Source organism: Microtus pennsylvanicus, chromosome 11 (genome assembly GCF_037038515.1).
Source record: "Microtus pennsylvanicus isolate mMicPen1 chromosome 11, mMicPen1.hap1, whole genome shotgun sequence".
Taxonomy (NCBI): Eukaryota; Metazoa; Chordata; class Mammalia; order Rodentia; family Cricetidae; genus Microtus; species Microtus pennsylvanicus.
This window is the reverse complement of record NC_134589.1, coordinates 22,101,142-22,122,091: the sequence shown is the minus strand read 5'-3', so window position 1 is coordinate 22,122,091 and position 20,950 is coordinate 22,101,142. Positions and strand designations below refer to the sequence as shown.

The 20,950-nt window shown below is 54.4% G+C and overlaps 2 protein-coding genes across 2 annotated transcripts; both read right to left on the bottom strand.

Annotated features, from left to right (window-relative positions):
• Positions 1 to 5,700: 5,700 nt before the first annotated feature.
• On the bottom strand, positions 5,701 to 10,740 carry LOC142860047 (keratin, type I cytoskeletal 17). Its single transcript, XM_075990766.1, has 8 exons — positions 10,225 to 10,740; positions 9,161 to 9,243; positions 8,644 to 8,800; positions 7,871 to 8,032; positions 7,196 to 7,321; positions 6,861 to 7,081; positions 6,748 to 6,770; positions 5,701 to 5,937 (listed from the first exon to the last, which is right to left on the bottom strand). The coding sequence occupies exons 1-8, from the start codon at positions 10,654 to 10,656 to the stop codon at positions 5,843 to 5,845; spliced, it is 1,299 nt and encodes a 432-aa protein (XP_075846881.1). The 5' UTR covers positions 10,657 to 10,740; the 3' UTR covers positions 5,701 to 5,842.
• Positions 10,741 to 12,522: 1,782 nt separating this feature from the next.
• On the bottom strand, positions 12,523 to 19,725 carry LOC142860046 (keratin, type I cytoskeletal 42). The gene is made up of 8 exons (XM_075990765.1): positions 19,026 to 19,725; positions 16,982 to 17,064; positions 16,717 to 16,873; positions 15,219 to 15,380; positions 14,553 to 14,678; positions 14,113 to 14,333; positions 12,918 to 12,967; positions 12,523 to 12,800 (listed from the first exon to the last, which is right to left on the bottom strand). The coding sequence occupies exons 1-8, from the start codon at positions 19,485 to 19,487 to the stop codon at positions 12,703 to 12,705; spliced, it is 1,359 nt and encodes a 452-aa protein (XP_075846880.1). The 5' UTR covers positions 19,488 to 19,725; the 3' UTR covers positions 12,523 to 12,702.
• Between the last annotated feature and the right edge of the window lie 1,225 nt (positions 19,726 to 20,950).

Below are 20,950 nucleotides of genomic sequence, written 5' to 3'. Positions count from 1 at the left end.
CCGAGGTGGGTGTCATCCCCACCGTCGATCGACGGATGAAGGCGTGAGAACACAGGAAGCTCAGGGGGCCCCCAGCACATCAGCCCCTGAAGACTCCACCATCCCAAACCTCTCTCTTGGCACCTCTCAATTCAGATCTTTTTGTTGATCCTTAAGTTGACCTTGTAGGACTACGGAAGAACAAGAAAGAGGTGGAAGCCAACCATTGCCACTAGGTTTATAGCCACAAAGTCAGAACTCTGCAGGCTCCCATGAACTTTTCAGGCAAGGAGCAAGTAAATCTAAGTGTCACCTACCTCCCTACAGTGTTTAGTAGGCGTTTTGGCCACTGCAGGCACAGTCTTGGCCTGAGAAGAAGAATGTAGTCTTGACCCAAAGACAGTCTTTTGGGTACCATGAGTCAAGGCCCATGACACTGAACTCTGTCCTTGCCCTGTCATTTCTCTCTTGAAGGGACAAGAACCCAAGGGGCTTGACTGAGGCTGAGCTCTGCTAGGGCAGGAAATTTTGGGTTTTGTTACCATAACTCATTGTGATCTATTGACCACTCAATCAGAGGCTAAAATATTCTACGGGTCTCCCTCTTCTTTGGTCTTGACCCCAGATATAGTCTCCAGTCTTGGGCTTCAGGAAGAGAAGAATCCAAATGGGACACATTGGTAGATCAAGCAGTAACGAGTTTGGTCAGAACAAGTAAGGAAGAAAGTAGACAAGAGGGGACTGGACTGAGCAGCAACGGTCTCCACCCTGGAAGGCACGGGGCTCATGTTTTCTCCTCCACTCTGTCATGGGTTAGATGCTAGCTCCCAGAGTGCACACTTCTAGGAAAGGGGTGTGCTTTTCTCAGAAGCCCACTTTGACCAGAATTTAGTGTAAGTCTATGTATAATATGCAAAAATACACTTAAGGGTTTAAGCACCTCTAAAGTGAAAAGTTTACTAGGGTAAAGAGGAACAAACCTCAGCACAGGCTCCCCTGGCAACCAACTCTCGAAGTTGCTTTAACATAATCTGACTGGCAGGGCCCACTATCACCCATAATCTTCTTTTTTTTTTTAATTGGTTTTTCGAGACAAGGTTTCTCTGTGTAACCCTGACTGTCCTAGAACTAGCTCTTATAGACCAGGCTGATCTCGAACTCACAGAGATCTGCCTGCCTCTGCCTCCCACCACCGCCCGGCCACCCATTATCTCTTATATCTGTTTCGGGGGCCCTGAACTAGCCCGTCTGGAGTCAGATACCACCATTATCTTTACACTCTGTTTCAGGGCCTTGATCTGGCCCACCCATGTTCCCTCTGTTCTGTCTTTGGGAAGCCGGTTTAGCCAGACCCTTCTGAAGCAAACTTCTTGCCTGATAAGAGCAAAGCTGAAATATCTACTTAGGGGAGAAGACCTGGAAGGGGGAACTGAATAACTACTCCAGCTCCAAATACAATTGGCAAAAAACAAAAATCTCAAAATCGTGGGGGAACCAGTCTGTTGATGTCTGGATAGGCTTGGATTTCATGTCCAACCACAGACCCATCTCCCTTGAGATTGTAACTGGGTGTCATGGTCACCGAAGGTCACTGAGCTCCAACTACAGAGGAAAAATGTTTGAACATTTATGTTAGCAGCATTAAAGGAGACAGGGCCTCAAACCCAGCATCAACTGACAAGCTAAGGTTCATACCAACTCTCTCTCTCTCTCTCTCTCTCTCACACACACACACACAGAGAGAGAGAGAGAGAGAGAGAGAGAGAGAGAGAGAGAGAGAGAGAGAGAGAAACAGAACTCTTGTGATATAAAGTCCTACGATGCTTGTCTCCCAGAACATACCCACCACAGGAGACATCGGGAGAGGTGTGACCCCCCTCTCAGCACTGGGACTCAATTTATAGTGATATTTTATTTATGTTTTAATAAATAAAGCTTGCCTGAAGATCAGAGGGTAAAACTAAGTCATTGGAGGTCAGGCCATGATGTCACACACCTTTAATCCCAGAATTTGGGAGAAAGAGGCAGATAGATCTCTGTAACTTCAAGGCCACCATGGGCTACACAAAATTAATGCAGAAACAGATCCAGGTGGTAGCAGCTCACACGTTTAATCCCAGTACCAGGGAGTCACACTCCTTTAATCCCAGCACTAAAGGGGACTAAAACAGGAGGAGACAGAGGCTCGGGGCTCAGTCTGCAGTCGTCCAGCCTTGGTAGAGGTAAGATTTCTCTGGTGGCTTGGCTGTTTTGTTTTTCTGATCTTCAGGCAAGCTTTATTTATTAATACATAAATAAAATATCACTATATAACTATAAAGAACAAGGCTGCCCTGTTGCTTCTGACCCTCTGAAGGGTTGGTCTTGGCAGGGCAAGACTGTGACTGGTCCTCCGGCAGTCAGAGATAGCAGAGGAGCGGGCGGGATACTTCCTCTGTGAAAGGGACCCATATTCATACCAAATTTGTCAGAACCAGGATCACTAAGCTACAGGTGGCAGGCACCGAGTCCAGTCAAGCTGGCACCCTTCCAAGGCAATGAACTCCTCCCCCGTCTCTACCCTTCGCCCCACCCCTTCTCAGGTATGAAGTCATGTCCCGCTTGAATTGGCCAGGAAACACCATTGGCCAATGCCACACCTCAATGCGCAGTGGTTCCCAAACCCAACAGAGCCTTACACAGACTCCTTCTCTGCCCCAACCCCTGCTTCAGCATCGCCCAGGACAAGCCTGGTCTTGGGACTCTTTTACAAGCTCCCCAAGGGATTCCCAGGCTGGAGAAGGAAGAGGCAGCTCTGAGAGCTGCAAGGTGAGGGGGTCCAAGGAGTCTGACAAGACAGAGGGTCCGTTGCAGAGCCCCCAGCAACTGATAGACACATAGTTAGCCACAAGAGAGCAGCCTGGAGTCAGGGCAAGCTGCTCAACCTTGGGGAGCCTCGGCTTTCTTCTCTGAGATGTGGGAATAACATTGCTGTCTCTCAGGCATGTTCGAGTAGAGACGAAATAAAGCAAGTGCCTGCTAGACTGCTAAGCACCGCCGCAGCAATTCACTAGGGTCTCAGAGCACCCACTATATGCTAGGCACTGACTCGAAGAACAAGACAGAGGAAGCCCTTCAAATGTACAAGCTGGTGAAAAATTTTGATAAGGACAGTTCTAGTGCTGTGAGTTTGTGTCTTGGCAGGAGACAGAGCAAGGTCCTCGAGGACAAACAGATGTCCCTCAGACCCCGGTTCTGTGACTAGTCCAGGGTCAGAAGGAATTTACAGGGGTCAGGCTGTTTCTATACACCTCTCCCTCCTGTGTGACCGATATCTGCTGCAGATAGCAAGGCTGCCAAAGGTCCTCCCACCAATCATACACAAGGAGCCCCTGAGGGAGCCCAAGGCTCTAGGATGTGTGGCCTAGCAGGCGAACCACCCTGGTTCTGGTACCTCTGTTTCCTCAACTCCTCATGAGACCCAGACTACATGGGGTGGAGTGTATTGTCAGGCCCACCCCATGCCCTGTTCAGCAGTCCACAGGAAAGAGTGCCTTTAAAATGTCTTGAGTCCCTGCAGACCAAATGCTGCCCCTGCTTCTCCTAGACCGAGTGCAGAACTAGGCACATGCCGCTCTGTGAACAGTGCCGCTCACCACATCCATCTCTCTGCAGAAGCCTAGCAGGCATTAGTGTGGCTACCAGTGACATGGGACTGTGTCTATCACAGGAAAGGGGAACCAGGGCAGTCACGTGCCTGTAGCCTCCACCAGAACGGAGGGTGGACAGACAGTGAACCCTCTCACCACTCGGTCCCCAATCCAGGCTCCGGCACTCATCCCCAGTAGCCTGCAGCTGTTTGAGATGCCCTGGGACAGAGCCACTACCGTTCTCTACATAGTCCCCTAGTGAGCCACTCAGTATGGTCATCTGACGTAGACACAGCTATTCCATGGGGATCCCCATGGAACAACTGCTTGCTCTCCCTGGGGAGGACCACGGCCCAGGACTGTCTTATGTCCTCCCCACACTGACTCCTCCTCATACCAGCGAGAGCAAATCCCCAGAGTCTCCAGAAGGGGAAAACCCTTCGTGCTTCACAGCTGAGGGAAGGTAGGAGGTGGAGCCATGCTCTCTTCCTGGAACAGAGTGGGATCCTCTCCGCCCTCCCCGTGTCCTCTCCTGGTAAGTCAGTCTCCAGAATAGCTGAGTCACGGCTTGTCAGAGCCTTGGAGTCCCTATCCACACAGTGGGGCGCCTCTCCCCAAATTCTCCCTGCTTTCTGAGACTCCTCCGGAGTGAGCCATCCTGGCTCAGGCTGGTTCTCCTGGTTATGGCCGGATGTACAGCAGGGACTGGGGCAACATGCTTCTCTCCTGCCCTCCATCCAAACTGTCCCTGCTGGCAGGCAGCTGAGAAGTGCCAGCTTGAGGGCACAGAGTCTGGGCAGCGTTGAGTCTCCCGGATGCTGGTGCAACATCCTCTCGTCATTCCCACATCATTAGCATCAGCACCACTCCCTGACCTCCGAGATCTAGGAAGGGCCTGTGACCTCCCCAACGTCCTCACACTCCAGCAGCTGGCGCTCTTGCCACTGCCCCCAGCTGTTGCATGCCAGCCTCCTCTGACCTCAAGCTCCCACCTCATCAGACCTCTGGCACTTTGACCCCTCCAGTGCCTTTGCCCTTAGGTTCCACTCTCACCGCCTGGCTCTGGAAGAGAGAAGGTATCTCTGGTTCTGGTTCAAGATTCCCCGCTCCCAAATCTCTGTATTGAATTTAGACAGGATCCCCCTTCTTCTGCCACCCGCAGTCCTTGAAGAAAACCAGGAAAGCAGCTGCCTTGCTCAGTGGCTTCCAGATTTTATTCCAAAGAAGACATCTAGGGACCAAGGATATGCCTAAGTCTGCTGCTTACAACTGCCACCAGAATGAATCTGGTCTGACACACTCAGGGGCTCCTAAGTGCAGGTGTGGCAGAGGAACTGTCCTTCCTCGTATCCCAGGACTCAGATTCCCTCCCTCACCTTCACACCAGGTGAGGAATCAAGGCTACCAACCCCAGGGAGAGTGTTAATGCTCTCTGTCATAGCCCTACACAGGGCCCCCGCTCGCCCTGTCCTTGACTGACTGCTCACGCAAGGAGACACTGAAAGAGCCTGTTCTTCCTTCCATCCCTGCAGGAACCTGTCTTTTCCAAGAAGCAGAGGCCTCCCACTCATCCCCAAAGTAAGGCCGTGAAAGCTCCTCTTGTGGGTTCATGAAACTCCCACAGGACCCTAGCCCTCAACCCACCTACCCTACCCACATGGGTAGGTGTGCCTCTCCCCATCCTGGCCCACCTCCTCTCTCAGGGAGGAGCCAGATTGGATGAGTCATCCCTGGGGAATCAGGCTCCTGCACCTGAGATCTTCTGGTCCATTTATGGGTGAGAAACGAGACTGCTCGGAAGGACGGAACTGTGTGAGTGCCCGAGGTCATGAGACTGCTTACAGAACAAAAGACTACCTGGAGCCACCCGTGATGCGCTGCCTCTACTCCAGGGCTGACTTGACCTGAACTATCCATCCCACCAGGGGGAGATGACCTCATGGAGTGCAAAGCAGGCTAAGCATTCCTTTTCCAGTCTAAGCTGACCCATGACCTTCATCTGCAAGAATAATAATGACCTTTATATCACATGCACACACACCAGTGTCACCATGGTCATTTCAGTGCTCAGAACAAAAGGGCACGGTTCACATCAGATCAATGAGCTTTAATGGCATCAAGCAGGGGCATGAGGCTGAAGCAGGAGACTGAGGCTGGAGGAGGCTACAGGCTACCAAGCAGAGAGGGAAGCTGTCTCTCTCTGGCCGCGGAGCTGTCCAGACAGAGCTGAGTATTTAGCGGGTGGTCTGGTGGACCTGCTCCCGGGATGAGATGACCTTGCCATCCTGGACCTCTTCCACAATGGTACGCACCTGGCGGGTGGTCACGGCTACAAGAGAAACAGACATTCGGGCCGTGGGCAGGGAAGAAAACCACTCTTGGCCCTCGGTCCCCTGCACGGAAGCCAGCATCCTATCCCAGTCCTCTCCTAGATACTGCAAAGTCTCTGTTCACCTCTCAGCACCATACTGCATGCACCCCTCCTGCTCTCACTTGCTTCCTTTGCACCCTGCACTCCGCCGGGGTCCCTGTGTGAGCTGTGCTTGCCTGGACAGGCTATTTGGTTCTGAACCACTTTGTCCTTTAAGGGAGCAGCTAGGTAGACTGGGTGCTGCGTGAAATGAGTCCTCTATCCACTCCTTCATAGTCTCCAGTGCTTGGACTATGTTCCCGTCTCCTCCACCGCATGGAGATGCCCAAGAAAAAAAAATCCAGGGGCTCATCATCTCTGTCAGACTAGAAGCCCCCAAAATTAAGATGCTATTCCTTCCAGGAGACTGAGATCTACAGGTCATGGAACATAGCTCTACCTCCCATCACAGAGACAAAACTGCCCTGGCCCATCTATAGGGTACCAGGAACAAAGAGGTTCTCTCCATCCATCAGATGAGGTCTACTGGTCATTGTCATCTCCAGGGTAACCGGTCCTCTCTCCATGCTCTCATGGGACCAGTCTTTCTTCCTTGATCTTTCCCCTGAGCATCAATTCTGAGCCCCAGGAGGTTCGTTCCTCCTGTGCCTACTGGGGATTAGCCATCATTCCCTGAAACCCCTTAGGGACCCTGGCTCAGCGATGCATAAGCAGCTTTCCTGCCCCGTGCGTCCCCCCACCCCAGCTTTCGGTCACCAGGATCCTTACGTTCTTTCGGCTTGTACGAAAGGCTGAAAAAAGAAAACATGAGAAAGAGATCAGATGAAGTCGGAGAGTCCCTTCCTCATCCCTAAGACCCTAACCCCGTGGCCTCTACTCACTGGGCATCCTCGCCCTCCAGCAGGCGACGGTAAGTGGCGATCTCCTGCTCCAGACGCGTCTTCACGTCCAGCAGGATCTTGTACTCCTGATTCTGCTGCTCCATCTCGCAGCGCAGCTGACCCAGCTGCTCCTCCACGCTGCTGATTAGTCCCTGGATCTGGGACAGCTGCACGCAGTAGCGGTTCTCTGTCTCAGCCAGGCTGCCCTCCAGGGATGCTTTCTGCAGGAGAGCCGGTGATGGTCAGTGTGATCAGCAGAACTGCCTCCCAGGAGCTGGACCCATCCCTGTCCCAGGGGCTGGACCCATCCCGGTGTATAGCAGCCACAACCCTACCATGCTGAGCTGGGACTGCAGCTCGATCTCCAGGGCCTGCATGGTGCGTCGGAGCTCAGAGATTTCGCTCTTGCCGCTCTGTACCAGCTCGCTGTTGGTGGCCACTTCGCGGTTCAGCTCCTCGGTCTGCAAATGAGACACAGGACTAGAAGGATGAGCCTGGACCCTTCCCCTAGTCAGATGTTCCCTACCCCCCAATATGCTCAACCCAGAGCCCAGACAAGCACCCTGGATCTATTCACATCCCACCCCTTAGCTGTGAACACCTTCCTGACCTCCCCTGAGTCTGTATCGGTCTTGTCCCCAAGCTCCTCTCATCCCAAGCCCTGAAACATGTCATTGAAACATTATGCTTAATCTCTACAAGCAGGAGGCAATAGAATAGGACATTTAAGAACCAGCCAGGACATGTAGCCCAGCCTCTGGTGCTGATTCCGGGCTTCTTAAGTGAAGGTGGAAATTCCCAAGGCCTTTACCCTTATCCCTTGATTCCACGAAGCACCTCCCACTCATCCCCCAGGTGGATGACTAGATTACACCAGCTCTGCTGATGCAATGAGCGCTCCTGACTCTGTAGAGTTCATACAGTCTGACCATGGTAGGGAACCCCTAAGATGGAATGCTACTGTTGGGGCACAGGCCCCTGTGATCTGTCTGGACTGCAACAGCTCTCACCTTGCTGAAGAACCAGTCTTCAGCATCTTTACGGTTCTTCTCCGCCATCTTCTCGTACTGATCACGCATCTCTGACAGGATGCGGCTCAGGTCCACACCAGGAGCTGCGTCCATCTCCACGTTGATTTCACCGCCCACCTGGCCTCTCAGAGAGTTCATCTCCTAGGAGAGGAGGGGATGAAGGTGTTGGTCCTACGTTCCCAAGCCTTCCTAGCCCATACCTAGGTCTGGGTCCCTTCTCCAAGACCTTTTGATCTGCCCAGCCTCTTCCCTCTGACTTTCCTATGGATATGCCTGTGTGTGTGTGTGTGTGTGTGTGTGTGTGTGTGTGTGTGTGTGTGTGTGTGTGTATTCTGCATGGACGCTACCCCTACCATCAGACTATGCCTCCCTCGTTAAACTAGGGCTCTCCAGGGACGTCTGATTTGAGGTCTTTGTCCCCCCAAAACTTTCCTTCTGAAATCCAAACGCCTATGTGGAGCCCAGGTTTAACAGTGGAAACTAAAACCAGCATTTGCGCATCTTCCTCCTCCAATGCCATTGCGAGCGAGACAAGGACAGGCGAAGAGGCCTCTATGAGGCCCAGGAGGTCCCTAAGATGCAGGGATGCATGGAAGCTCTGGACCACAGAGACCAGGGTTCCACAGAAAGGGCAACCCTATAGGATGACTAAGCCTGACAAGACCTCTCTCCCACGCCCTCAACCGCAGCCGAGCCCCAGGCTCTGCCACCTACTCCTCATCTTCTCTGACCTGCTGACCCTGCCCCCTCACCTCCTCGTGGTTCTTCTTCAGGTAGGCCAGCTCCTCCTTGAGATTCTCGATCTGCATCTCCAGGTCGGCTCTGGCCAGGGTCAGCTCGTCCAGCACCCGGCGCAGGCCATTGATGTCGGCCTCCACACTCATGCGCAGGGCCTGCTCCGTCTCAAACCTGCAGTGAGAACCAGAGACTTCAGGCCAGGCTACTCTAACACACAGGTATGACACCTCGTGTCATCCCCTGCCTTCCCTGTGCCAGAACTGGAAGGACACATGAGGGGGAATCCAAGACTGGAACGGAAGGAAGCAAGTTGTAACCCTGAGCTAGGGACCACCACAAGGCAAGACCTCTACTGGCTTCCTAACTCTCCTCCCCATCCTCTCCCAACCCAAGTTGCTGTCTCTGCTCATCCAACTAAGGGGTCAGCTCCCAGCTCCCAGGACCTCTCACCCCTGTCTCCTGGGAAGTCAGGATGAGGAAAGGTACCCCAGATTTCCCCCATCAGCTTGTAACCCTCTGGTTGGGACTCACTTGGTGCGGAAGTCATCAGCTGCCAGACGGGCATTGTCAATCTGCAGCAGGATGCTGGCATTGTCCACAGTGGCCACAAGGATCTGAGGAGATGGCGAACCATTAGGTCATTGAGTTTAGAGTGGCTCAACCCAGGCCCGCTTTCTGAGCCAGGCTTCCTGACTGGAGGCTGGGATTCACTGCCTTCAGAGAAAACCCCTCTCCCTGCCACCCCCTTCCTACGCAGGCTTGCCCTTGTTGGCAGGGAGTCCAGTGAGCTGAAACATGAAACCTGACCCTAGCGCTTGCCCGCGCATGCAGACCCTCCTCTATCCCAGCCTGACACCTGAAGAGGCCTCAGGCTGGAGGTGAACAGAGCTGAAGAGTGTTGGAACAGCCTCAGGGCAAAAGCTGTCCCTGAACTCCAGAAAGCATGGTGTGACTGTAAGGAACCCCCTATTTTTTCTGCACCCCAGAAAGCATCACTGGGAGCGTCCCTAAAAAGGTGGCTAGAGGAGCTAGCCCTCCCTAGCCAGCAGGAACCCCCACCAGAAATCACTAACCCTGGTAAATCTGAGCTCAGGTTCTCAGCCCCACTTTAGAAATTGCTGAGCCATCATCTTGAGGGACAAAAGGACAAAGGAAAGCCAAGGACGCCAGCAAAGAAAAATCCCCTGAAACATTTCCCATGAGAGTCTCGTGCCCCGCCCCCTCCTGCTTCCTCCCTTAGGATTGCTGTGGAGCACATTCTCAGACCGCCCCCACATCCAAACCCCTAGTCACGGGGACACTCACAAATCCAGCTCCACTCTATGGAACCAGCCCTCCCCCTATGCCCTCGTGGCCTAGACATCACTGACACGAGGCCTCAGGACTGCCCGAGGAGGAAACAGACACCCCAAAAGAAACCCATGAGCCAGCTTGCTCCTGGCCCAGTCAACTGTCCCCACAAGGGAGGACGTCGGTCACACAAGCTCCTAGATGCCAAACCAGAGTCTAGCGGCCCTATGGCAGCCCTTATGGACTCCAGGCCTTAATGAGGGCAGGAGGCGGGTGGTTTATGCCCCTTCTGCCTGCAACCCTACCTTGTTCTTCAGATCCTCGATAGTGTGGTAATAGGAGCTGTAGTCGCGGGCTGGCCCTGGGGCCTGCTTCTGGTACCAGTCGCGGATCTTCACCTCCAGCTCCGTGTTGGCCTCCTCCAGGGCGCGCACCTTGTCCAGGTAAGAGGCCAGCCTGTCGTTGAGGTTCTGCATGGTGGCCTTCTCCCCTCCAGCAAGCAGCCCGTCGACACCCCCAAAGCTGCCCCCATAGCCACTGCCAGTGCCGAAGCTGTAGCAGCTGGAGTAACTGTTGCTCCCAAGGGCACTGGCCAGGCCACTAGCTGACCCCAGCCTGCAGGAGCCTGCACCCAGGCTGCCAGACAATCGGCAGGAGGCGCGGGATGAGCCGCCACCCAGGCCAGAGGAGCCCTTGATGGAACTGGAGGAGGTGAACTGGCGGATGGTGGTGGTCATGGTGGCAGCAGGCAACGGATGTGGAGCTGGAGGGCTTGGGAGGAAGAGAGGCGCCAAGGTGCGTGCTGCGCTGGGGCTCGCCCGCTTCCTTTATAGGGCAGCCAGTGGGCGTAGCGATTACAACAGGCTCTCTGCTGTTTCCATTCCCCTGGGCTTTCATCACCACTGGCCACCCGCCAGCTCCCAGGTGGCTACGGGCCCCCTCCCCTCCCACCACTGGGGCTCTGCCTCATTTCACCAAACCCTGTGCTGGGTTGTCGTGATCCCATGCGTGTGTATCTGTCTCTGGTCTCGGGCCTGTCACCTGTGATTCAGGCAGGCCCTCCAGCTACGCTTTCCCATGACCTAATACGGACAAGAGGAGCTGACGACGTCACCTCCCCTCAGCCCTCCCAGGCAGCTGCCACCCCAGCTTGATGGGAAAATGAGGTGGGGAGTTGGCACCCCCACACACACACACCGAAGGTGGCTTCCCTTCTCAACGTGCCACCCCACATATGTGAAATGCCTGGGTCCAGGAACTGGAGAGTCAGAAAGACCGGTTACCCCTCCTGACTCGAGATCTAAGCCCACCAGGCCGACCACACAACACACAAACAACTTCAAGACTCTAGTAGCCAAGCCAGGCAGGAAACTGGAGCTTAGCAAGGAATGCAGTGTCCAAACAGGCCCAGCTCATTCAAGCAGTGGGCTGGCTTCCTTGCTCTTCATTCAGCTCCAGCACCCCCAACCCAAACTACGCCTCTAAGCAGCCCCAACACCCAGGGACACATCCTGGGATGAGGCCTCCCCTGACTAGTTTTCTGAAATGGTCCCCATCCCTGGGTCCCCTAGAAAGCCCAGACCTCTCTTCTGAACCTTTCCCCACTTCCTTCCTACAGGACAACTTCCAGGACCAGGTGGGCAGAAGAGATCTCTGCTAAAGAGTTCAGGAGAAAACAGAGCTATGTGTGGGGATGGGACCTTATTAAAGGGAGTCTGTGGAACCATGAAGGGGTTGTCTCCTTTCATATTCCTTACCTTCCTGTCTCCTGAGAGGTCTAGGAGGATGGGACAACTGAGGTCCCAGACAGGAGAAAAACTAAACGATATCCCTACTCAATGCTCTTATCCCACCCCACCCTAGGCAGGTCCCCAACAATAAAGACCATAACATGATTCCCCAGGGTGGGCCACAGGACCCACCCAAGGCTCCACCTAGCCCCACCTACCATCCTAAGCCCAGCCCTAGGTCCCAGGGTCCTGGGAGGCCTGCTGGGCGGAACGTGGTCTTGTTTCAGGCTGCCAATGGGTCCCTCCTCCCAGACAGGTCTAGACAGCCCCCATCAGCAGCTGGGAGGGATTTCCCCAATAGCCCAGAAGCTGCCAAGCCACCAAAGCAAACAAGATGCCCCCCACACTCACACAACTCGACTGCCCCACCCCACACACACCCCCAGGGAGCCAGGTAGAGCCGGTCTGGCTTCTTGGGCTGGCTTTGAGACTGCCAGACTGGCCACCCCCTCATCCATCAAGGCCCTCGACCACTCTGGGAAAGTCACCTTTCCCACCCAGACCCTGTCCCCTTTGTTTTGATGCAGGTGTCCTCTAACAGGTGTGGTACCCAGAAAGTCTGTAGGCCCTCCAAGGGACCGGCAGCAGGAAACAGCCCTAGAGGCAGATTCTTAGAAACAGGATGTTCCATACCTCCACCCCCAATCCTCCCACCTCCTCCCTTCTTGACTTCCAAGGCACCCCAGGCCTGGATGAAGTGGGCATAGCAAAGTAGGCAGAGGATAAGCAATACCAGACGCTTAGTGAACCTGCCTCAGCCCCTCAGCCCACACTGCCTGAGCCAGTGACGAGACAAGTGACGAGTTCTAGGATCAGGCTTCTTCAAAGCTTTATTAGCGGTTCCTGGGGTTAACCCCGGGGCCCCTCTGTAAGGGGAGCACAAAGTAAACACAGAGGGCAACATCTAGCTCGTGGGAGCTCAGGCAAGGCAGTAGATGCAAGGAGCTGCAGCCTCCGCCCCTGAGGCCGGGCTGTCACATGCAGAAAGGCTCCTCAGTGGGTCGAGCGGTGCACCTGCTCGCGGGAGGAGACCACCTTGCCATCCTGGACTTCTTCCACAATAGTGCGTACCTGGCGGCTGGTCACCATGCCTACAGATGGCAGAAGAGGGGGCATAGGGAGCCTCAGGCAAGACCCCCATACCAAACCTGCCTCCTGGCCTGTAACACCCTTAATCTCCCCCAGTGTCCCATACACAGGACTTTTACCTTCTCGGGAGGGCTGCGAGGCCATGGATGAGGAGTACTGAGTAGCCAAGCTGCAAGGAGAAAAAACCTGTGAGTCTGGAGGTGCCACAAGCCAGAAGGGCTCTGGGAGCACTGCTGGGAGGCATCAGTAGTTGGGGAGGCCCCAGGAGGGTGAGAGGTATCCCACAAATTGAGAAAGCATAGCTAGATGTTCACAGAGAGCAGCACAAACCAAGGACCAAATGCCACAGGTTCTTCAAAACAGGAAGGAGAAAAGAAGTAGCCAAGGGCACTTTGTGGCTATATTGTGGCCACTAAACCAGGATTTACAAGGAGACGCTGAACCACTGGATTTTCCATATCCTGAAGGGCCCAATAAGACTCCATTTAAACCTGGGCCGTGGTGGCTCATGCCTTTAATCCCAGCACTCGGGAGGCAGAGGCAGGCGGATCTCTGTGAGTTCGAGGCCAGCCTGGTCTATAAGAGCTAGTTCCAGGACAGGTTCCAAAGACTCCATTTACAGCAAGAGAGACTGATTAGACAGTAGACAAAATTCACCATCATTGGGAAAGAAAAGCTAGGATGTGTACTAAGCCCGGAGACCCCAGGATGTGCTTGGCTTCCCACGGAGACTTTGATCAGCATTCCCAACTCTAAATCAAAGTGTCACTTGCCCTGCACCTCACCTTGACGTGGCTAATGACATCACCAACCACACCAGACCAGTCATCCAAACCAGAAACCCAGGGTCAAAGCTTCCCACTCTTCCACACACTCCCTTAGCGTTTACTGGATAAAAACTGTGAGCTCACACACACTTGGGCATCCCATAATGCTGTTTTGAAGGAGACCTCTCTTCCATCTGTACAACCCCCACCCCTAGCTCTCAAGACTGTCAGCTGGCCAGACTCCCTGTCCCGGGCTCCTGACGTCGCTCCTCCTCCACTCTGGCCCATGTCTCCCTCTACAGCCAAAGCAAATATTCCCAAAGATCTAGGTGGCCATTGTTCTGCTCAGTGTCACTCCGTGGCTCCCCATGGCCCACAAGACCTAGCCTATACGTTGACTGTAGGTATCTGATAATAGCCCTCACGGTCAGAACCACGTCCCTTCCATTTCACCCCTGCACACCTCCACATTCGCATCTAACTGTTGACATCCCTTGGACAAAGCCGTGTCCAGCCCAGCCTGGTAGGCTCCTAGAGCCCCACTCACTGGGTGTCCTCTCCTTCCAGTAGGCGGCGGTAAGTGGCGATCTCCTGCTCCAGCCGGGTCTTCACATCCAGCAGCTGCTGGTACTCGTGGTTCTGCCGCTCCATGTCACAGCGCAGCTCACACAGCTGCTGCTCCACGCTGCTGATGAGGCCCTGCAGCTGCGCCAGCTGGGCTCCATAGCGTGCCTCTGTCTCTGCCAGGCTGTTCTCCAGTGATGCTTTCTGCGGCCCCAATGAGACAAGAGCTGAACCCTTCCCTTCAGAAGACACTTAGAGAGGGGTCCCACCCGAGGTGTTTCCAGGACAGTTATGCAGTAACTAGGGCAGAGGGTCCCATGGGATGGACTGAACAGGTTGTTTCTGGTTCTCCCAGTGGGTGTTCTATGTGGCAAGGCTCAACAGAAGTGACAAGGACCAGGCAGGACAGGGATGGTGGCCCACCATGCTGAGCTGGGACTGCAGCTCAATCTCCAGGTTCTGCACAGAGCGGCGGAGCTCTGTGATCTCCGTCCGGCTGCTCTGCAGGGCCTCCGTGTTAGTGGCCACCTCACGGTTCAGCTCCTCCGTCTGGAAAGCAGGGTGAGCATAGGGACTAAAGAAGGTTTTCAGAGGGGACAGAGGATAGGAATTGTTCCTAAATCTTATCCTCCCAGAACCACCCCTCCCTGGCCTCAGACCAGAGCCCCTTTGTGCCCACAAGGGACACGTGCTGTGGACCTAGCACCTGCCAGGGACCCTGCTGAACCACAATACCCCAAAGCAGGCACTGGAGATTATTGGTGTGCTAGTGACTGTCCCCAGAACCCACAGATGTTCATTCAGTATTTAGCCAAGGCATGACCTACATATCCAAGAACACACATGCAGCAAACACCTGTGGTGGGTGGAGCCTGAGCCAGGTTGGGTGGCCTGGATCAGTTCCCCCAGGCAACAGCCGGAGCCACAGGGGAGCACCTTGTGGGTCTGAGCTTCTCCAGGACTCACGTTTACCTAGAAACCTGAACATTGGTCCAAGTGGTTTCCAAAGAGTCTGAAGTGACCCAGCCCATGTCAGCAGGTCACGTGTGCAGCCACACATGAGCACACCTGCCCCACACAGCAACCCACCTTGGTGAAGAACCAGTCCTCGGCATCCTTGCGGTTCTTCTCCGCCATCTTCTCATACTGGTCACGCATCTCATTCAGGATGCGGCTCAGGTCCACACCGGGTGCCGCGTCCATCTCCACGCTGACGTCCCCGCCCACCTGGCCACGAAGGGCATTCATTTCCTGGGCAGAGAGGACAGCAGGGGGTCACCCAAGGCCATTCTGGGAAGAGTCCCTGGTCCTCAGGGAAACAAGCAGATAGCCAGGCCAGCAGCTCCCACATAAAGATACAGACAGACAACTTGCCTCGTACTCAGGGGGCTGTGGCTTCCATCAGTCTCCCACCACACACAATGACACAAGGGTGCCTAGCACCTGCTTTCCAGTTTGTGTGAAATAAAAGAAATGTATTTCGGGGCTGGAGAGATGGCTCAGTGGTTAAGAGCACTGGCTGCTCTTCCAGAGGTGCTGAGTTCAATTCCCAGCAACCACATGGTGGCTCACAGCCATCTGTAATGAGATCTGGCGCCCTTTTCTGGCGTGTGGGCATACATGGAGGCAGAATATTGTATACATAATAAATAAATAAATCTTTTTTTTAAAAGAGAAAGAGAGAGAGAGAGAGAAGAGAGAGAGAGAAATGTATTTCTCCAGTGAGGGGGAAGGGAAGAGAAGGCAACCTTGTCCTACTCCCTGGCCCCTGGCTTTGTCCCTTAGCTATGAAACCTATGACATAAGCAAGGGGTTAGCCACCCTACGGTGGCATCAGTCCAAGCCAGACCCTGCTAAGCAATGTTGGTCTGATGAAAAAAAGCAATTTTGCACTTGGCCCCAAAGTTAAGGGTGTCCTTTCTGAGTGTCCTGCACTTGGGAATCAGGCTCTCACCATCCAGAACCGGCAGTGTGGAACTGGGAAGAAAACCACAAAGGCAGGACCAGTCGGTTGCTTGAGCCCAAGTGGGGTCTTTGGTTTCCTTTCTTGAACTGCACTCTGGGGACATAAAGCTCAGAAGTCTGGAGAAAAAGGAATCAGGGTGTGGGGAGTAGCGGAGATGTGGGGGTCGAACCTACAGGTAGATGGATACAAATCAGACAGACACACAATCCGGACACTGTGCAGAGCTGGGCACGTCTCTAACCCTCTCTGGGCCTCCACTTCCGTGCTGCCAAAAGAGGAGGGCAAAGCGCCTCTGTCTCCCAGCCATGTTGTCAGTCACTGCAGTGGCTCAGTTTTTAATGCTGGGTAAATGTACCTTGTTATAATTAATTATAATAATTAGCACAATGTGTTAGCCTGATTCACTCATTAGTGAATTAACTGTCCCCCACAGTCAGCCAAGCCTGCAGGGATGAGTGGAAGGCTCCTGGGAGGGAGACTCATTGAGCCAGCACCAGGCTAGGAACCTCTGGTAAGGACACTGATGATGAAGACTGGACCCAGTTCACAGACCCAGCCATCGCAGTTCTGTGGCCCCAGCTCCACAGCGGGCTTCTCTAATGTCTCCAAAGCCGGCCTCACCTCCTCATGGTTCTTCCTCAGGTAGGCCAGCTCCTCCTTGAGGCTTTCAATCTGCATCTCCAGGTCGGCTCTGGCCAGGGTCAGCTCGTCCAGCACCCGGCGCAGGCCGTTGATATCGGCCTCCACACTCATGCGCAGGTTCAGCTCTGTCTCGTACCTGCAGGGTTGAAGGTAGGGGGCATGGTCCACACACCCTGTCTGTGCTCTGTGCAGAGCAGGAACCCAGCACCAGCTCCCTGGGGACAACCAGTGGGCACAGACTCACTTGGTGCGGAAGTCATCGGCCGCCAGGCGAGCATTGTCGATCTGCAGCACGATGCTGGCGTTGTCAATTGTGGCTGCCAGGATCTGGAAGTGATGGTGAGCCCCATGAGCAAGAACCTACCACAGAGCCCCAGAAGGCTCTGCTGTACCCCACCTGCATGCAGTCTTGCATAGGAGGGACAATAAGGGTCCCTGTGGCCTCCTTCTCTGGACACCCAAATGATGGGACATGACACCATGACATAGAGAAACAGGCATTCATCTGCCATCATGGGGTCTAAGATGCCTTCACCTCCAGGCTCAGCCCGGCCATCTCCCCTCCCCCATCTCTCTCCCAGCACTTCTCCATCTCTGAGACAACCTTATCCGAGTTTCCACTATATTCTTGATTAGATTCTCCTGACCGGACTCAGATCAGCCTGGGAACAAGGCCATACCTGTCTGGTTCTCTTTGGACTCCCCAGACCCGGGCACGGTGCCTGGCCCAGAGTAAGCCCCCAGGGTATATTTGTCTAATTAATTATGTGACTAATTAATTGACTGATGAGGTTATGACCAGCCCCTCCTCAAAGCCAGGGCAGAGCCTGAGAAGATACAGGAAGTTCATTTCTTGTTATTACTGCTGCCGTGGGTATTGCTGGAAATGCCCAAGGCTGGTCCCAAGGAAGGGTCATGGAGTTGCAGGAAGAGAGGAGTACAAAGGAAAACTCGTCTGGTGGCAGGAGCTAGGGGGAAATTGTCCTGGTTTAAGGCTGACCTAGGAGGAAGATGTCCCACCAGAACCATCCTATGTCTAGGGCCACCTCAGCCTCCTCCAAGACCTCACTCCAGGCTCAAAGTTCCATGCAGAGACCTGGGCTGAGTCTAAAGGTCAGGTCTCTTCCATCCTCCTGCCTCACCACCTGTCGCCTGCGGAGGCCTGGTCCCACCTGTGTACCCAGGAGCCTAACCACAACACTGAGAGTGTGGTAGGAAACCCAAGGGAGGGGGCTTCTGTTATGAGAATAGTGATGGAATGCCAGCTAGCCCCAAAGTGCAGAGCACTGACTCACCAGGACTCCCCTGGGTTCCCCGCTGCCCCAACAAAGCCTGGTATCTGATCTGGCACAGCCAGGAGCTCTGCTTCCAAGGGAGATTACAAGAATCCCCTGCCAGGTGGAGGACCCGGGCAGGAGCAGACAAAGCCCCTCAGTGGGCTGCTGTAGGGCTGGTTTTCTACCCCAGAGCCTGGCTTGGCCTCACAGCTGCCTGGGACCAGACTGGGGCCAGCCTGACTCTCGGTAACCCTCAGTTCCCTGCCTTCCACGAAGGTTCGGTACCCAGACCCTCCCAGAACATGTTTGTATTAAGACCTGAGCAGCCACATTTGCAGAATGCCAAAGTTATTTTCTTAGAGATCAAGAAAAAAAGAATGTAAGGGGAAGAGAGGAGATCTTCTTCAGTCAGGTTAGCTTCCAGTCTGAGTGGAAAAACAGAACCCAAAGTAGCCAGCAGAGAGTGGGAAGGAGACCTACAACTAACACAGCCTTGAGAACACCCAGACTCTGAAGTCAGCCTAAGAATCAGGGCATAGACTGAACACCAAGATTCTGAGATAGAAGAAAGTCATTCGTCAGGGAGGGCTACCTGGAGAAGGGTGAGGTGGCAAGAAAGGAGCTCCAGAGGAAAGATAATACCTAGCCTCGTGTCTCAGCATCCATGTCAGATGCCACCCACCTCCCAGACCCTTTATCAGGCTATTCTCTCTAGCTGTAATGTCCTCAGCTGCCTTCAGTGTCCTGATGCTGCCCTATCCTTCCTCCATCACCCACTCCAGACAAAATCCCTGGGAAGAGAATAGTTCTCCTCCATCCCCTTGGAGAGTTCCCAAAGGATACACAGTCCAGGACATCCCACAGGCTCAGGGTTAGTACCAGAGGTGGGAGAGAGGGAGAGAGGGAGAAACAGATGGAAGTCTGTGACGGAGACGGTGTCTTCCGCTATGGGGATGGAGTGAGTCTGGTCAGGACTTCGGGTAGAGAGCAGAAGGTAAGTAGGGGTCCCACCTTGTTCCGTAGGTCCTCTATGGTCTTGAAGTAGGAGCTGTAGTCACGAGCAGGTCCAGGGCCCTGCTTCTTGTACCAGTCACGAATCTTTACCTCCAGGTCAGTGTTGGCCTCCTCCAGGGCATGCACCCGGTCCAAGTAGGTGGCCAGGCGGTCGTTGAGGTTCTGCATGGTCTCCTTCTCACCGCCCCCTAGAAGGGCATCCGACACACCAAAGCTGGAGCCAAAGCCCCCACCCAAGCTGCAGGTGTAGCCGCCACCATAGCTGCTTCCCAAGCCTGCTGAGAAGCGGGAGGATGTGATTGACATATTGCCACAGCTGCCACCTCCCAAGAGGCTGGGAGCCCGGCAAGCGCCCCCAACACGGACAGAGGACATCCGGGAGAATCCCCCGCCAGGAGCACAAAGGCCCTTAATGGAGCTGGAGGTTGAAAATTGGCGGATGCTGGTAGTGGTAGCCATGGTATCTGCAGGTCAGGTAACAGGGTTCTGGAGTGGATGGAGACCGTGGGCTACTCTTTATAGCCAGGATGAAGGAAGACTGAGCCCCTGGCCCTTGAAGTCCAAGCCAAAACCCCAGCCTTGTAATTTGTCTCTGTCCTAGTCAGCCACCCAGGGCCTGAGGCTTGGTCTTGACCTGTGTAACACAACCCCGTATCCTGAGGCTCCCTCCTGTGTCTGTCCAGCCTGGGCATCAGTGACCTCTTAGCGGTCCATTGTTCTGTTTCAGAACAAAGATGGTATTCGAGCTGCAGCCCCGGGGCAGGGTGATCCTCCATCCTCAGCCTCAATTAGGCAGCTGAGCTCACTCTTGGGGGCGGGGGGAGTCCAAAGAATCTAGCCCAGGAGCAGGGAAGGGCCTCAAACAAGGCTCCACAGGCCCAGGATCCAGGAAGCTGATCTGGCCCCCTACCTGGCATTCCAGGATCTTAGGGAGAAAGACGTAGATATTCACTCCCGGTACATGATAGTCTTAGTGGGGCCCCTCATTCTAAGTGGAGGGAGCCCCAGCTTTCTTGAAACTATTCAAAGTAAGATACAACCTCAAACTTTTGGGGACCCCTGACTAAGAAAGAAGAGACATGGCCACTGGCCAAGGGGAGCTTTAGACCCCAGATTTCCTGGACGCAAATAAAAGCTTCTCTGCTTCCTCATCTATAGAAGGGAATCAGGGTCAATGAGATGGCTCCGTGGATACAGGCACTTGCTGTACTTGATGACCTGAGTTCAAATCCCCAGAACCCACATCGAGGCAGGAAGAACCGACTCCACAAAGTTGCCCTCTGACCTCTACATGCCCACCATGGCATGTGCACACACACAGTAATAATTCATCATCATCATCTCTACCTCCAGAGGCCTTTTGGCATTGGCAAAGCCGTGGCAAAATAGAAAGTAGGTATCGTGGATGGAGACAGCCTGAGACTGGAGAGAAGGTGTCACCCCCACCCATTTGTCCCCACAACTAAGGAATGCCGACCCAGAGGGTTCCCAGAGATAGCACCAGGGGAGGGTAAGCCACAGAAAAGAAGGCCTGTTGCCAGGGTGACCCTGAGTGGGAGTCATGCCCCAAGGAAGAGCCACATCCCAGTCCTGGGAGTCAGCAGCCACCCCTGTAGGGGAGTGGTACAGTCCCACAGCCTGGCACCCACTCCACCCGACAGGGAGATTAGCGGCCTAATCTCACCGGCGCTAATGATTTAGGCGCTGCCAGGACACTGGCGTCTGTGCAGAGCCTGTCTGAATGTGGAGCCTCCAGGGGTGGCCAAGGCCCCGGGCTCAGAGGCAGAGATGGGAGGCCCACGGGTGGCCTGGGCTCCCTGCCCACACTCAGGGACAGGGAGGGGGCTGAGTTTCCCATATGGCCCAGAACCCTTGGGAAGAGGCTAGCTTGCTTTAAAGTGGTGGGCTCTCATGGGAAGATG

Coding starts and splice junctions, on each gene's coding strand:
- LOC142860047 (XM_075990766.1), bottom strand. CDS start 10,656: ATGACCACCACCATCCGCCAGTTCACCTCCTCCAGTTCCATCAAGGGC. Junction 9,244..10,224: donor TCGAGGATCTGAAGAACAAG/GTAGGGTTGCAG, acceptor CCATCTCCTCAG/ATCCTTGTGGCCACTGTGGA. Junction 7,082..7,195: donor TGCAGTCCCAGCTCAGCATG/GTAGGGTTGTGG, acceptor GCTCTCCTGCAG/AAAGCATCCCTGGAGGGCAG.
- LOC142860046 (XM_075990765.1), bottom strand. CDS start 19,487: ATGGCTACCACTACCAGCATCCGCCAATTTTCAACCTCCAGCTCCATT. Junction 17,065..19,025: donor TAGAGGACCTACGGAACAAG/GTGGGACCCCTA, acceptor CATCACTTCCAG/ATCCTGGCAGCCACAATTGA. Junction 12,801..12,917: donor CTCGCAGCCCTCCCGAGAAG/GTAAAAGTCCTG, acceptor TGCCATCTGTAG/GCATGGTGACCAGCCGCCAG.